Genomic DNA, 17,639 nt, shown 5'->3' on the forward strand with positions numbered 1-17,639 from the left:
TTTTTTTCCACTTTTGAGCTAACTTAGATTTCTAACAACTAGTCTGAGATCCTTATGGACTGTAGAACAGTAGGACATTAGTTTGCCTGATGACCTAAACTCCAATCCCTTTTTTGGGATTAAACCTTTTTGGAGCTTTTCTGAATTTGACTGATTTTTTTTAATTAGTCAATTTAACCTAGTGAGGGATGAGTTTAAGCTCTTGATTTGCATTACCCTTTGCTTTTTTTTGGTTTATTTATTTTATATTATTGGAATAATCTTGTTGTGAGAGTAAACGTAAACCCCCCTCCCCCCATAAAAGAAGAGAAACCTCATGAATAGCAAGAGAGAAAAAAGTGTACTTCAGTCTCTGTCAGATTCCAGTGGCTCTGTCTCTGGGATGAGTTGCCTTCTTTATTAGTAAGTCCACCAGAGAAATTGCTTAAATATTTTTCCCATAGTTGCTATCACTAGCTGTATTTCCCTTCCCTCTATTCTGCCCCACTCTCATTTAATCCATCCTCTCTCTCCTTTCTTCCTGTCCCTGTTCAGCAGTGTGTTGTATCTGAGTACTCTCTCCCATGATCTTCCCCCTCTTCTATCACATATTCCCCCTTCTTCCCCCCAATTCCCTCTTATCCCATCCCTTTCCTTTCATTTTTCTCTAGGGTAAGATACTATATTATATCAACTCCTTCCTGTGCCTTGTCTGCATATGCTCCTTCTAACAGCTCTTATAAATGAGAAAGTTCAGATGAGTTGTCAATATCTTCTTCCCCTGCAGGAATACAAACAGTTCAACAGTATTAAATTCCTCATAGTTAGTCCCTGTCTTCTACCCTCTCAATGGTTCCCCCCCAGTCCTGTACTTGGAAATCAAACTTTCTGTTCAGCTCTGGTTGTTTCAATAGGAAAGTCTGAAAGTTCCTTGTTTCATTGAAAGTTCATCTTTTCCCCTGAAAGAGGATGTTCAGTTTTGCTGGGTAGTTGATTCTCAATTGTAAACCAAGATCTTTGGCCTTCCAGAATATCATATTCCAAGCCGTATGAGCCCTTAATGTAGATGCTGCCAGATCTGGTGCAATCCTAACTATAGAGCCATGGTAGTTGAATTGCTTGTTTCTGGCAGCTTTTAGTATTTTCTCTTTGATATGGGTGTTTGGGAATTTGGCTATAATATTCCTGGAAGTTTTTCTTTTGGGATCTCTTTCAGGAGGTGATCAGTGAATTCCCTCAATTTCTATTTTGCCTTCTGCTTCTAGGATCTCAGGGCAATTTTGCTGTATTATCATTTCTTGAAAAATGAAGTCTAGGCTCTTTTCCTGGTCATGACTTTCAGGTAACCCAATAATTTTTAAATTATCTCTCCTGGATCTTTTTTTCAAGGTCAGTTATTTTTCCAATAAGATATTTCACATTTTCTTCTAATTTTTTTGGTATAGTTTTATTTCTTCCTAATTTCTTGCAAAGTCATCAACTTCCTTTGGTTCCATTCTGCATTTGAAGGAGTTATTTTCTTCAGAGAGCTTTTTTATCTCCTTTTCCAGCTGGCCAATTCTGCTTTTTAAGGCATTCTCCTCATTTACTTTTTGTGTTGCTTTTTCCATTTGGCTTAAACTGGTTTTGAACATACTATTTCCTTCAGTATTTTTTGTATTTCTTTCACCAAGTTGCTGACTTGTTTTCATGATTTACCTGCATCACTCTCATTTTTCCTCCCAGTTTTTCCTCTACCTCCCTTATTTGCTTCTCAAAGTCTTTTTTGAGCTCATCCATAGACTGAGCCCATTTTCTATTTCTCTTGGAGGTTTTTGGATACAGAAGCTTTGACTTTGTCATCTTCTGATTGTGTATTTTGATCCTCCATGCAACCAGAGTAATTTTCTATGCTCAGATTCTTCCTTTTCTGTTGTTTTTCTCATTTCCCCAGCTTATGACTGATTTACTGAACTTTCAAAATTTTGGGGGTTATTTTGGGACAATCCATAGGGACCTTAATTCCTCCATGGTCTCAAGAGAGGCTCTGATGTGGATGACCATAGGCCCTCCCCTCTGCCCTGGAGCTGTGAGTATGATCCCTGCTCAGCTATGGTGATTGGGAGCCCAAACTACAACCTGGATCTGAGTGTGGGCAAATAACTGAGTCCTGTCCCAGGGAGAGCAGAAAGACTTCTGTAGTCTCACCTGACCCCCTTACCATCTGTGGGCTGGGAGCTCTGGACATGCTGGGTGGCTCTGCTGACTTCACTATAGGTTCTCACTGCAGGGCTTCTCTGAGGCAGGTGCTCCGCTCTGTGCTCATTCTGGTGTGGCAGAGTTCTCTCACCATCCCTTCTGGTGGATCCCAGTGATCCCTGGACCAAGAGGTCTGGATACTGCCCCCTTTGCCATGGACCCAGGCACCCCCAGGGATCTAGGCACTGGGTGCTTTGGCTTTTTCCAACCCCTGATCCCAGTAAAAGTTTCTTGTGAAAACTTTAAGTTGTCTTGGACTTGGAAATTGTATCACTCCATCTTTCTGTGGGTTCTGCCCCTCTAAATTTTTGCTAGAGTCAAAATATAACAGCTTTCAGAGTTTTGGGGGGGACCGAGTTACTGTAAATTTCTGGCATTCAATCACCATCTTGGCTCTGCCCTCCCCTTTGCTTTTAAAGGATTTCTGGAGGAACTTTGGGTTCATTCAGTGTTTTAGGGATTTTATTAAAGATAATTTGATTTCTCACCTGAAAGCAAAGAGTCCACTATAAGAGATCATTAAAGTCCACACTTTCCATTTGAGGAAGAAGTTTTCCTTTCTTGTTTTTGCCCTTTTCTTTAATTCTTTGCCTTTGCAATGGGAAACCTTTTACAAGCACCAAGCTGGGTGATAGCCCAAAAGAATTTTGTAAGATTATATCTGTTTGGGGGCAGCTAGGTGGTGCAGTGGATAAAGCACGGCCCTGGAGTCAGGAGTACCTGGGTACAAATCCGATCTCAAACACTTAATAATTACCTAGCTGTGTGGCCTTGGGCAAGCCACTTAACCCCATTTGCCTTGCAAAAAACAAAAAAAACAGTATATCTGTTTGGATTGAACTGAGCAGAACCAGAACATTATACACACTAACAACAACATTGGGTGATGATCAACTATGATGGACTTGCACATTTCAATAATCAAAGACAGTTTTAAAAGATGTAATAGAAAATACCAACCATATCTAGAGAAGAAACTGTGAAGTTTAAATATAGACCAAAGCTTACTATCTTTAATTTTTTAAAAGTTGTTTTATGTTTTATGTCTTTTTTTTCTCTCTAATGCTTTTTTTTAGATTTGATTCTTCTTCCACAACATGATTAATCTGGATCTATGTTTACATAGGTTATACATGTACAGTTTATATTAGATTGCTTTCTGGCAGGGGGAGGGAGGAATGGAGAAAAATGTAAAACTCAAAACCTTGCAAAAAGATTGTTGAAAACTATCATTGTATGTATTTGGAAAAATGAATAAATAAAATATTTTTTAAAAAAGGTATTTACTTGAAAAAATTATATGACCATGAATTTGAAAGTGAATAAAATTTCCCAGTCCTATCAGTTATTTTATTATAAGCCTGTAGACTTATGGAAGAATGTAAATTGTCAATTGTTTGTGATCAAAAAGACTTTGCAGAGACTCCTTAATACAAGGCACCAAGGGAAGGCACTTGCCCAAGAAAGCAATTCTTAGGACTCTTCTAGTAACTGGAGAGCTGCTTAGAATTTGGGATTATATACAAAAGTGCTCCAAAGATTTTCTGGGAAAAATAAATATTTAACCTGAAGGGGAAAGTACATTATAAGGGAGGTATACTCCCTCAGTTGATGTGATCATAGATTATAATCATAGATGATGGGATTTTAATGTTTTAACAATGCCTTTAAAGTGTTTTACATCCTAAATATGGAAATGTTATATTTGATTGCACATGTATAGCCTATAAAAGATTGCTAAACAGTTCAGGCACTGAGAAGGAATAGAATTTACAATTCAAAATTTGCTTTTCTATATAATTAGGGAAAGAATTAAATGTTATTAAGAAACAAAAAAAAAACCATAACCCCTAGAGCGTTTAGGAATTCATCAGTTCTGATAAATATAGGCAAGAGCCACCTATAGAAAAGAGCTGCAAGAGGGAGAGGATGTGGCATTTCTGATAAAGTGATTTCCCCAGAAAGAGATACCCATCCAGCAGCTAATTTATTTATTTATTTAGGTTTTTGCAAGGCAAATGGGGTTAAGTGGCTTGCCCAAGGCCACACAGCTAGGTAATTATTAAGTGTCTGAAACCAGATTTGAATCCAGGTACTCCTGACTCCAGGGCAGGTGTTTTATTCACTACGCCACCTAGCTGCCCCTAGAGAATTAATTTAAAGAGCATTGCATTTGAAGGAGTGGAGAACCCTCTCCTTCTCTGAGACATAGATACAAAGAGGCAGTGACTTGAGGAAGGAAGAAATTATAAGGACAAGGAACAAATTATGGACTCTAGAGACATCTATCCAGGTTTGTGCTGGTAAAGGTTTAATTATATGTCTCAAATTTAAAAAAAAATACACACAATCCATTCTTAAACTCTCTTCATTACCAACGTTTACTTCGATCCTAAATTCTAGATTATCAACCAAATCCTGATTTGTAGCATTTACCAATACCCAAGGTTTAAATGCTCTCATTGAAAAATCTAACAATTGGTTCTCTTGAGTCTGTTTAGGCTAACTCTAGGACACTGGGGAAGCTATCTCTAGTAATGGACTGTCAGTCTGCAGGGAAAGAGCAATCTTAGGGATGAATGGTCAGCAGAGACACTGAACTTAGAGCATTATGAGGATGTCACAAGAAAGGAAGAATTTCCTGGATTTAGAAAAGTAAATAACCTTGATCCTGTTTGTTCCTAACAGATGTATGCACTCATCATTGTACATATTCCCAACTCTTTGGGATATGCCCACTCTTCCCTAGGAATGTTATATGTGTTAAATGAGGATGTATAAAATGGAATTCTTGGGCAAGTCATAAAAACTTGGAATTTCAGTAAATAATAGTAATTGAGAGTGATGAGAGATAAAGGCTGCTTTCTCGATATTAATGTATACAATATATATATATATATATATGTATATGTGAGGGAGTGTGTGTGTATGTGTGTGTGTGTGTGTCAGAGACAGAGAGACACAGAGACAGAACCTTTAGAAATAGTTAAATCCAAGATAAGTGGTACTTCTGAAGAGAAAACAAAACAAACAAAAACAAAACATCTATCTTGGTGTTTTTAAAAGTACATTATGTGTGTGATATAATCAGTCCAATGAATTTTGGAGAGAGCAATAGTTTTAAAAATAAAGTCAACTGAATTTAGAGCATTTTGTTTTAAGTTAGTCACTTTGAGTGAAAGGGGAAAAAATAATTAAACAGGAAAAATTTTTCCCTCTCATTTCAAAATACAATGCTTATGATAATAACAATTCTAGGAGAAAGGAAAAATTAACCAATTAAGTAGTTATAATCAGTATTAGAATATTTGATTAAATTATATATTGAATTTCACGATAAGGGTTACTAAGGCATAATAAGGGTCTGAATGTTTATGATCATTCATAGAAAGAATGGACGCTTTTTATTATTTTATTTCTTGATCTGTTTTTTCTGTTATCAATCACTAAATTTCTCTCTGAATTAGCATTTTTGTTATGTAACTGAAATGTTTCATGCTTGAAAATTTTTATGTGGAAACACTTTTTTCTTGTTAGTAGGCATTTGAGGAAAATAGAAAGTCTTATGAATTTTTATGTGAGAATATAGAAAATATAGGTAATTTTTATATGAGAATATAGAGAATATAGACAATTAGAAAGCTAGTTAAAATCTTCAGATTAATGTTATATTATTATAGTCATAATAGGTGTGAATAGGTGTCATAGGTGTCAGTATTTTCACTTCTAATTTACATTACTGATTTCATATATTAATTAATATTTTTATTAATGCTGTATTTTTGAAACTTTTCATGACTGAACAATTATGAGAAGTTATTTCATTTTAACCAATTCATAACTATGTAATAAAATCCAGTCAGTAAACCCTTACTTTAGTTTATTAACATTATTAGGTTCTATTTAACTATGACAGATCCAGTTCTTCAGAAAAATAAAAGCTAAATTATACCACCACTAGATTATATTTGCTGTTTAGATGATTTAGGATTTGAAATTTATGTAGTAAATTGTGATGTGGAAAAGATGTTGAATTCTAATGACATATGACTGGGTTATCTCAATCAGTTTTCTCAACATATGAATAACTTCAGAAACAAGTAGTCCTGTTTTCTTCTTTTTTATAGATGAAAAACCTGTCCAAAGTCATAAGGACAGTAAAATTCCAGGCAGGAATTTGAATTTACCTGTCTCACCTCCAAATCCAATTCTCCTCTCATTATGCCACACTGCCTTCTTTCAAAACAATAGTTTCAAAAAATTTAAATCACAGAAATAAAGGAAAGAAGGAAGAAAATAAAACAAAAGAAGATGTAAACAGTTACCAAAACTATGGCCTCTTCTCCACTAAGAAGCCAGATCTGACTTTGTCAGTAAAGTTCTATTCCTCAAACTTCCAGTGGTATCCAGGAAGTAGGCATTATGTCCCCATGATCACCAGTGATTCTGATCTGCACACAAACAGTTGAGGAAAGGACCATTTGGTTGGTTCCCAAAATAAGTGTGAGTACTCTTGCATGTCCCTGTGGAGAAGGCTGAGATGGTCTTGGCTCAGGAGGAAGATGGTTCATGCTCCATTCAAAAAAGTCTTTTTCATTGAATTGAGATAATTGGGAAGTTTCCACTGCATTCTTTGGAAGTAGGGGGAAAGAACTCACCCTTTATTTTCTTTTTAAAGACTGTGGTTTTTTTTTTTTTCCTAGCAACATTGTTTAATGATCTACTATGAAATGCTTAGCACTTCTCAGCAATATAGTGAGCAAAGACTTGTGCTGAAAGATGCCATCCACATCCAGAGAAAGAACCATGGAGTTTGGATACAGACCAAAAAAATCATCTTTTGTTTTTTTTTCTTTCTCATGAGTTTTTCTTTTTTGTTCTGATTCTTCTTTTATAACATGACTAATATGGAAATGCTTTACGTGATTGTACATGTATAACCTATAGCAGATGTTATGGGGAGGAGGGAGGAAGAAAAATGTGAAACACAAAATCATACCAAAAAAATGTTGAAAGCTATCTTTAAATGTAAATGGAAAAAATTAAATACAAAAAAGACTTTAAAAACCCCAACAAAGTGGTTCTTTGCAGTTAAGGCAATCCTTGTCATGAAACTTAGTTATGTAATGAATATTAATAAGATCTCAAGTGGCAAATTATGATTTTATTTTGAATATTGTAAGCTTAATAACTTAAGTTGTCTCTAAAGATAGATAAATTTATATTCAATATTATATATATATATATATATATATATATATATATATATATATATATATTTGGTCATATTGCTTATTAGCAAGTATCAATTTACTTATATCCCTGATCACCCTGAAGGTGTCCATGATCTCACAAGGAATAGAAAAAGATAACCTAATTTTTTAGGGCATTAGAAAGGATTTAAGTTCTTATGTCTATTTTAATGTCATTTAGTAATATTTGAAATTATTGGTTTCTCAATTGTTCATGGAATACTTGTATGATTTGTTGAACTCCTTACAATTTAAATGTTAATGACAATTTTTCACTGTCATCTTCCTCCCTTAACAAGCAAGGAAGTCTATAGCAATTATGCCACAGTTTTTAACAAAAGTATGAAAAAAATGGAAAAAAGAAACCCTATGTATGCGAAGTTTGAAACAAATTTTCTTTATTTCGCCTTCTAGATTTATAAAATCAAATTCCCCTTTAGAGATACTAGAAGAGTAGCTGGAAAACAGAAACAACTTCTTATTTGTTTACATGCATTATTGAAGTAAGTATATGTCCAAAGAGGAAGATTATTGATTATTAGATATTGGAAATAGATGATCAATTTTGTATTATCAATAATTGATTAATGGATTTGAAATTATTTGATCTTTGAAAATTAACTAGATAACTTGTTTTAACCAAGAATGAGATAGAAATAATGCAGTCCTTATAGTTTCAGAGGCATTAAAGTATTTTTTACTTATTTATCAAGTCTTTATAAGTATGTTTCAGTGTCATTCTGTATCTTGAAACCCAAGAAGAGATAATGTTCCCATGGAAATCAACCATTACCTAATTATTGTATTTACTGAGATTTGTGATTCCCCAATGCTCAAGAATGTTGCTGTAAGGTAAGGAGTCCACTAAAGGAATTCAGAAGGTGAATTCATACAGTGAATGGGAACAGACTCAGAAGGACCTAATTCCAGAATTCTTTTTATCCATCCTCACCTCAAAGCCAATCTTAACTTCTCTTTACAATAAGCAAAGGGGAAATTGATTATAATTAAAACAATTAGGAAACAGTATTTGCTTTTGTAATGAGAAAATTGACCAATGAGAGCCAATCCTTGGTACATATGCAATATTCATATGGATGTTTGGTGAGCCTGTTTCTGGAAATATGGGATGGAGACAACCTTTTCCTTCTCCTCTTCACAGTATGTGCAAGTATCATCTGTTTCCTTTTGACTTAAAGTGATAAAAAAAAAGTCTTTGAATTGGCTACTGAGCAGGAATTCAGTATACATATAAAAATTTCAAATGGACACTCTCTCCTCCCTGATGGTATTCTGTCGAAATCCTTAAGTGGTGAAAGGGATTAACAGCTAAAGAAATAGCCACCAGCTGCCTTATCTTCTCACCTAGCTTCCCTGTGTCTGTGAATACATAGCTATTTCTGTTTCTTCTTTGTGTTTCTTCTTTGTTGATCTTAGGTCAATGAGTATTAGAGCTAGAATGCACAAGAATAAGACCTCATGATCTTTGAAAGTTTGGAAGAGTCATTAAATTCCCTTATCGGTCTCCCTTATCCCTCTCTTATTGAATCAGACAGTAATTTCTGAGTAGCTGAGTCTAGTTAACTGAGGAGCTCGCCCAGAAGAGTGAAATCCTTGACCTAGTTTAGCAGTTAATGGATAAAGAAGTTGTGTTTTATAAAGCAAAGGAGCAATTTATCCAGCCACAATGTCACACCTAGAAGTAAACTTGCTGGGGACACTTGCAAAGGGAAAAAAAGGACTCTAAGACTTGAAAGTGTTCTAGTTGTTTTATAGCAACTATTGTTCAGACCACTCACCAAATGAAATGAGTGGAAACATGCACAAAGGGAAGAAGGCCCTGCTGGTTTACGATGTTATACTTAGATTCTTGCTGTACCTGCTCAGCAAATATCCTTTTATAAAAAACTCTTTTGACATGAGTAACTGCATCTTAGAAAGTGCCCTCAATCTAATCTGAAACAACGGACTCCTTGATTGTCCTTGTACTTTTAAACATTGTCTTTGCTACATTGCTATTAAAACAGATAATCCTTTTCTAGAATGGCAGATCATCTCACCCACAAAAAAAAAATGTGAATAGAAGCTTACCAGCGTACCCGGTAGGTCAATGTCTTTTTCAAGACCTGAAAAAGTGGAGTTGCTTTCAAGGTATGTCTTCTGTGTTTTTCAAATAAATTTCTACTGACCAGCTCTGAAGAAGTTAAGGAAGGCATTAGCAACTGGGCAAAGGGATAGAAAAGTCCTTCTGGAGGAAGAAACCAAGGATTCTGAGAAGGGGAGGCAGGGAGGAACATCAACCAGGGCAGGGGGAGACAGCCTATAGTACAAAGCACCAATATGGAAATCAGAGCATTGCATGTGAAGAACAGAGAGAAGAATAATGTGACTGAATTGTAGAGTTCTTGGAAAGGAAACATTGTCAAAGAAAATAGAAATTATAGGAAGATGGGTGGTTTTGAAGTCAACAATTATTTATTTAGTATTTATTACAAGCCACAATGCTGCTAAGCACTAGGAACACAAATAACAATCAGAAAGATCATTCCTGTCCTCTAGGAACTTACATTCTAATGGGAGAAGACAACACATGAAAGAAAATTAAAAAAGGGGAAGAGCAGAAAGATATGAAAGTATCCAAGCATAGTAAAGAAAGTCTGCAAAGTCCAGAGTGAATCTAGAGATCTGGTTGACCTGGGCATCCTCTTAAAAATGAGTTTCTGGAAAGAACCAGCCAATCAGAGGGAAGGTGCTCCTAATGAGGCACCCAAGGGTGGAGTGAAAATTCCAAGGTGAACAGGTTTCTGACGCCTGGTAGAGAAAGTCTGAAGAGTCAGGAACACAGACTGAAAAAGAAGGAAGAGGGTTTTTTTTAAGTAATTAATTAATTTATTTTTATTTACACATTACCAAAATATTCCTGCTTAAGAGTAAATAATACCCCCACCCCCACAAAAATACAAGACCTCATGAGAAATAAAGTAAAAGAAAGAGAAAAAATGTGTTTCAGTTTGTGTTCTGATACCATTAGCTCTGTCTCTGCTGGGTCACATTCCTTACTATAAGTTCATCATAGAAGTTATTTCCATATTTTTCCATAGTTGCTGTTGCTGATTGCAATTCCCTCCATCCATTTTTCCCCACTACCATCTATTATATTTTCTCTCTCCTTTCACTCTGCCCCTCTTCAAAAATGTGCTGTGGAGTAGCTGAGTGGTGCAGGGGACAGAGCACTGGCCCTGGAGTTGAGAGGCCCCAAGCTCACATCCCACCCTAGAGACCCAGCAACTACCCAGTCCCATGGTCCTGGACAGGTCACTCAATCTCATTACCTTGCAAAAGCAAAAAAGAAAATGTGTTATATCTGACTATCCTCTTCTATGATCTACCCTCTTCTCTATCACCCACATCCCCCACTTCCCTCTGTCCCCCTTCTTTCCTTTTTCCTCTAGATGTCTATACCCTATTGAATGTGTATGCTGTTTCCTCTCTGAGCCATTTCTGAACAGAATGAAGGTTCCCTCATTCCCCCTCGTTCCCCCCCTTCCATACCATTGCAAAAGCTATATGAAATATCTTTTTTCTTTTTTTTCAGATTTTTCAAGGCAATGGGGTTAAGTGGCTTGCCCAAGGCCACATGGCTAGGTAATTATTAAGTGTCTGAGGTTGGATTTGAACTCAGGTACTCCTGACTCCAAGACTCGTGCTTTATCCACTGCACCACCTAGCCACCCCTGAAGTATCTTTTATATGAAATATCTTAGCCTATTCTACCTTTCGTTTCTCTTACTCCCAGTACATTTCCCTTTCACCCATTGACTCCATTTTTACAATATATTATATCTTCAAATTCTCCTATGCTTCATCTATAAAAGCTCAGAAGGAAGAGTTTTAAATATCAAATAAAAGAATTGATTTTGTACCACAGAGAAAATCGGGAGCCAATGAGGCTCATCAAGAAGTGGGTCTGACTCAAGCCAGTAATTAAGTACTATAGCACTTAACAAAAAAGTGTATTAATAACATGGGAAGGACACTCAGCAAGGATATGATTAAGAATCACATAGATACAGTTTCTATTAGCTGAATCTGAAAATAGATCTAGGTAGAAGAAGGGTGTGTTGAGTCAGAAATGTGTGATGAGCTACAAGGCAATGGTATATCTTCCAAGACTAAGGAGCATAGCCTCTTCATGGGCAGGTCTCGTCATTCCCTAGGCTCTTCTGTGTGCCTCATGTAATTCCCTAGGATTTATCTTAGATTAAGTTGTTTTTGATCATGATCTTCCTTATTAGAAGGAGGTTTCACATTAGGATTTTCTCAATCTGTGCAAAGATGGTGAAATAACTCCTTCCCTTAATTGTATGAGATAGGTAGGAAAGAATGCAAATGTAATTCCTGACTATTTAATAAATAAGATATTTGCAGAATATTTTGCAAACTTTAAAGCATGATTTAAATGCTATTATTAGTATTACTATTTCATGAGAAAATTATTATAATTAAATTCACTTTAAAATCCATGTCTAAGAATTGATCATTTAAATAAATCCAGGTTGTTTATCTACTCACAAAGCTTTAAATGTAATGGAAATCACCATTTTTATTCCTTTTGGTGAGTTGGAGAGTTATCAGGTCTTCTCATTTGCCCTATGTCTAAGATCTCCAAACCTACAGTATTGTCATTTGATGCACTAATGTAACCCAAGAATCTCTGAGCCTTGTCATCTGCCTTGTTGAACTTTTCTTACTTTGCCCCCTCTCCTTGAGAATGGGGACTGATTCAATGTTTTTATTTTATCCCCTGAATTTAAGATACTCTGTGGCATAGAATAAGCACTCAATGAACACTTTTTTTTTCAGCAATTCATTGAAGCTCTATTAAATCTTAATATTTTGTATTTTCTCTGCTTTTGGTCAATTTGCAAGATATTTTATATTAGAAGGTTCTTAGCTGAGAAGATGGGGAAGGAAAAGCAATGAGAAATTTAAGGAGGCATAAAAAGATTTGCAAAGAACACTATGGTGAGGATAAGGAATTGATTAAGGGGGTGTAATAGGATTATCTTGGCACAGTAAGGACCCAGTTAAAATCATATAACATAATTTTGTGTTGGGCCCAATTTTTATAATTTTCTCTTACTCTGTACAGTAGCATATGAGCAGGAGTGAAGGCAGAAGATAATAGGAGTAATTCCAGACTGAGACTTGGCAGGGCAAGGGAATAAGGGACCTGAAAGAAGATAGTGTAGAGGACTGGTTCATTGAGAGGTCAAGATGAGGAATGGAGAAGAATTTAGCCAATTTAGGAATGATGACCTGAGAAAGAACTGAGGAATGGAAGGATTGGAGGTTATAGTAAGGTTGAAAAACAGGGTTAGGGATATAAAGAAAAGGGAGAAATAGGACAATTGATTTCGATTAGGTAAGGAAATTTCAGAACTCATGAATATGAATTAGAATGCTTGTAGGTGATGGCTAAAGATGATGACCATCTTTGTGTGTGGGTAAAGTGGGGTGATGGGAAAGTAAATTGTGAAATTGGGAGGTTAGGGTGTTTGATAAAGTATGCATATCTAATGCTTTAAGAATAATATATTTTATCTTTTTAAATCATGTCTATTTTTACTGTTGTCCTGTCTGAGATCATCATTTCTACCCCATTTTTGTGAGTTAACCTAAAGCATATTTTTTTCTAGCCCCTTACTTTTAACTCTCTATGAATCTTTACATTTCAAATCTATTTCTCATATTGTTGGATTTTGCTTCCTAAACTCTGCTTCCATTTTATGGGTAAGTTAATTCAATTCACTTTTACAGTTTTGGCTGCTAATTATATATTTCCTTTCATCTTATATTCTGTCTTCCTGCTGTTTCCAGACACACTGCTCTTTGCAAAGAAGAGGGTGATGGAAAAGGAAGATTGAGATTGTCTTTAGGATTATGCAGTTGAAACTCTCTGCTTCCAATCCTTTAAGAACTCTCCCTTAACTCCAAATTGAGGTTTATTTTGTTTTGGACCATACCCTTGCTTGTTTCTACTCACCTCTAGTCTTTTCTTTTTTTTAAATTTATTTTTATTTAAAGATATTATTTGAGTTTTACAATTTTCCCCCCAACCTTGCTTCCCTCCCCACCCCCCACGGAAAGCACTCTGTCAGTCTTTACTTTGTTTCCATGTTGTACCTTGATCCAAATTGAGTGTGATGAGAGAGAAATCATATCCTTAAAGAGAAGTCTAAGAGGTAACAAGATCAGACAATAAGATATCTGTTTTTTTCTAAATTAAAGGGAATAGTCCTTGCACTTTGTTCAAACTCCACAGCTCCTTATCTGGATACAGATGGCACTCTCCTTTGCAGACAGCCCAAAATTGTTCCTGATTGTTGCACTGATGGAATGAGCAAGTCCTTCAAGGTTGAACATCACCCCCATGTTTCGGTTAGGGTGTACAGTGTTTTTCTGGTTCTGCTCATCTCAGCATCAGTTCATGCAAATCCCTCCAAGGCTTTCCTGAAATCCCGTCCCTCCTGGTCTCTAATAGAACAATAGTGTTCCATGACATACATATACCACAGTTTGCTAAGCCATTCCCCAATTGAAGGACATTTACTTGATTTCCAATTCTTTGCCACCACAAACAGGGCTGCTATAAATATTTTTGTACAAGTAATGTTTTTACCCCTTTTCATCATCTCTTCAGGGTATAGACCCAGTACTGGTACTGCTGGGTCAAAAGGTATGCACATTTTTGTTGCCCTTTGGGCATAGTTCCAAATAGCTCTCCATCACCTCTAGTCTTTTCAACTGGAATGTTTGAAAGTCCTCTATTTCATTAAAAACACAGTCCCCTAGATTATACTTAGTCCTACAGGGTAAATTATTCTTGACAATAAGTTTTTAGCTTTTGAATCTTGGAATATTGCATTCCATTTTTTTTCTTGCTTTGTCTTGTGTGATTCTGACTTTGATTCTTTAGTGTTTGAACTCTTTCTTTTTGACTGCTTGTACACATTTTTTTTTTTTGTTTTTATATTTTTTTTCCTTCATTGGAAGTTCAGGATTTGAGCTATGATATTTCTGGGAGTTGTCATTTTAGGGTTTTTCCAGGAATCATTTGGTAGAAGTTTCCTATTTTCACTTTACCTCTTGTTCATTTAAATCTGGAGAGTTTTCATTTATGATTTCTTGAAATATAGCATCAGACTTTTGGGGGTTGGGGAGAAGTTGTGGTTTTCATGTAGTCTTATGATTTTTAACATATTCCTTCACTTATTTTTGGGTCCATTAGTTTGGATGAGATATTTTACTTTAAGCCTAGGAATTTTGTTCTAATATTTATTTTATGGAATCATTATTCTGTATTGGTCTCTGTATGGTCTACTCTTGGACAGTTAGGTGGCACAGTGGATAGAGAGCTAGGTATGGAGTCCTGAGTTCAATTTTGCTTTGTTTCATATTCTTTTAGTGTTTTTTTTGACAGTCATTTTTTTTTCTCCTCTGAGAATCTGCTTGTAATGGTGATGGAGTTAGTCATTTCTGTGTTTCCTTCTTTGGTGATTATTGACCCAAAGTATTGTTTTTTACCTTTTTTATTAAAGATTTTATTTTGAGTTTTACAATTTTTCCCTCAGTCTTATTCCTCCCCCCCACAGAAAGCAATTTGTCAGTCTTTACATTGTTTCTGTATTGTACATTGATCCAAATTGAGTGTGATGAGAGAAATCATATTTCTTAATAGTACTTGGTGTTTTCTTCTATTTAATCACATCTTTAATCTGATTCATTGATTTGCTATTCTGTAGCAAGGTTGGGGTGGGTCTCTTCTCATGACCTTGGATGAGAGAAGGTAATGAGGTCGTGAGAGTACTTTTCTTGCTGGTGCCTCCTTAGAACGCAGGCAATCTTGCTTCTACCTTGATGTGGGCGCTGCCTTGGTTTCCTCCCCGCTCCCTTCATTCCCTTCTCCTATCAGGACACCGCTCTTGCTCCTATCTCCAGTTTGGGGTGTTCTCTCGGACTTCACTTGTTTACTTGGGCCAGCTGACGGCTACTCTGGGTCCACAGGTTTTGTCTTTTTGTAAGGTTCTTGGCTGGATAAAGTAGCTTTACTTATCTTTGTCTTTGTAATTTCTTGATCCCTTTTCAACCTGGTTCTCTTTTTATTCCAGATCATTTGTGAAATAAAAGGAGACGTGGGCTCTCTGTGACTTTTCCCTCACGCAGGGAAAGAAAACATAATGTTCTGCAATGCCAGAACTTTTCGAATGTTTAATAATACGTGTTAACCAACCAATCAATATAAAGCATTTATTAGGAGTGCGACTTTGGACTAAGCCCCGGGGACACAAGAGAGAATAGTGGAGATGGGGAAATCTTTCTTTTTGTCCTCGTCCTCCTTCCCAAAGAAAGACACAAGAACGGTCTTAATCGTCGTCCCCACTGTCGTCCCTTTCCCGTTTGTCGCCGGCTCACTTCAGACCGGGATGCCGGGTGTATGCGGCGCAGTGGGGGTGCCTCGGGGCCTCCGAGGAGCCCCTCCGTGCGCAGGCCCGCTTCTGCCCGCCTTCCCCGCCATCCTCCCGGTCCCGAGGGCTCCCCACGTCTGGCTCCCCCCGGCTGCGGGACGCTTTCCTCGGGGCCGGGCGCCGACTCTTCTCCTCGGGCTCCCCGGCCGCGCGCCCCGCAGCCCGCCCGGGGGCCGCCAGCCCCGCGTGCCGCTCGGAGCGCGGAGGCGGGCGCCTGCCCCCAGTCCAGAAGGGCCGGGGGCGCTGCGCGGGCTCTTTAAGAAGCGCCTCGCACTCTACTCTCTGTTTACATAACACGGGGACGGCTGCCTCCCCCGGATCGCGGCGGGCGGGGCTCGGCCCCGCGGCCCACGTGCTCCGGAAGGGGGGCCCCGCGGCCGGGCCGCTCCGGGGCGCGCCGGCTGGGCCGGGGGCGGGCCCGCCGCGCCGGGCCGCTCGCTCCGCCCCCGCCGCTCCGCCGCGCTCCCGCTCGGGCCGGCAGGTCGCTCGTCGCCTCGGGCCCGGCCGCCGCGGGGCCGCTCCGGGCGCCACGACGGAGCCGCTCGGGGACTGGCCGCCGCGCGGCCCCCTGGCCGCCGTGCCCTTCCCCAGCTCCCTGGCCCCCTTCTCCGCCTGGGACTGCAGCCGCGGCGCGGACCCGGCGGGGAGCGCGGAGGAGGCGGCGGCGCCCGCGGGGCCGGAGCCGCCGGAGCCCGCCGAGGACCCGGGGGGCGCCGGCCGCGGCCCCATGTTTGCCCCCGGCAAGGAGCCCAGGAAATACGGAGAGCTGGTGGTGCTGGGGTGAGTGAGGCCCCGCGCCCGGGGGCACAAAGGCGGGCACGAGGCGCCCCTGCCCGTGCCGAGGGGGCGACCTCCGGGGCCGGGCGGCCAGGGAGGGCACGGGCCCCCCGCCCCGGGGCCGGCCTCCGCCTCTTCCCGGCTTCTCCGCCTCCCCTTTTCTTCCTCCACTTTCTCCTCTGCCCCCTCCCCTCCCCTCCCCCTTCCTCTTCCTCTTCCTCGAGGATGGAGAAGTCTGGGGAGCGCGGGGGAGGGGAGGGGGCGGAAGCAAAGTTAGTGCGGGGCCCGGGGCCCGGGCCGGGGGCTGCCGGAGCCATTCGGGGGGGGTGTGTGCGGGGGGCGGGGCGGCCAGCCGCGGAGTGCCCGTGCGCCCCGTGCGCGGCATCGGGCACCGGGGCGCCCCGGCAGTCGTGGCAGGACTTGGGGGCCGTTCCGCTCCCCAAGGGAGAATGAGGCTTTGGGTGTTGCTGGGTCTTACCCCGCGGCCCGGACGGACGTGCCCGGGCTCTTTGTTACGGGCCCTAATTTGCAACCCAACTTGGGAAGAAGTAGGCAATTACTCATGTGTGTGTATATGTTGGTCCGGCCACGGCGGCGGCCGCAGCCCGGGCCAGGCCGGCCGCGGGGCTGCCCGGACCGAACCCGTGGCTCGGCCTGGTGTGAACTTCTCCCCGTTGGGAGTCTGAGTCGGATGGGCACGGGAGGGGGCGCGGGGCTGAGTTCTTTATCTTGAAGATGGCAACCCCAGCAGGAATGCCCCCCGGTAGCCGGTGAGACGCTGATCTTAAGGCAGACGGGCGGCATCAAGGAGCTCGTGGAGCATTAGCCCTATTTTCTCTACTAGCGAAGACCCCATTTTGAAAAT

At 39.8% G+C, this 17,639-nt stretch overlaps 2 protein-coding genes across 2 annotated transcripts in view; both read left to right on the forward strand.

Annotated features, from left to right (window-relative positions):
- KTN1 (kinectin 1) overlaps positions 1 to 17,639 on the forward strand; it is a 524,036-nt gene that overhangs the window by 424,507 nt on the left and 81,890 nt on the right. The window lies entirely within an intron of this gene.
- PELI2 (pellino E3 ubiquitin protein ligase family member 2) overlaps positions 16,560 to 17,639 on the forward strand; it is a 142,464-nt gene continuing 141,384 nt past the window's right edge. The window contains exon 1 of the mRNA XM_074235886.1: positions 16,560 to 16,777. Coding sequence (XP_074091987.1) covers positions 16,725 to 16,777 — 53 coding nt within the window. The 5' untranslated portion in view covers positions 16,560 to 16,724. The remainder of the gene's footprint in view (positions 16,778 to 17,639) is intronic.

Source organism: Macrotis lagotis, chromosome 4, assembly GCF_037893015.1.
Source record: "Macrotis lagotis isolate mMagLag1 chromosome 4, bilby.v1.9.chrom.fasta, whole genome shotgun sequence".
Classification (NCBI taxonomy): domain Eukaryota; kingdom Metazoa; phylum Chordata; class Mammalia; order Peramelemorphia; family Peramelidae; genus Macrotis; species Macrotis lagotis.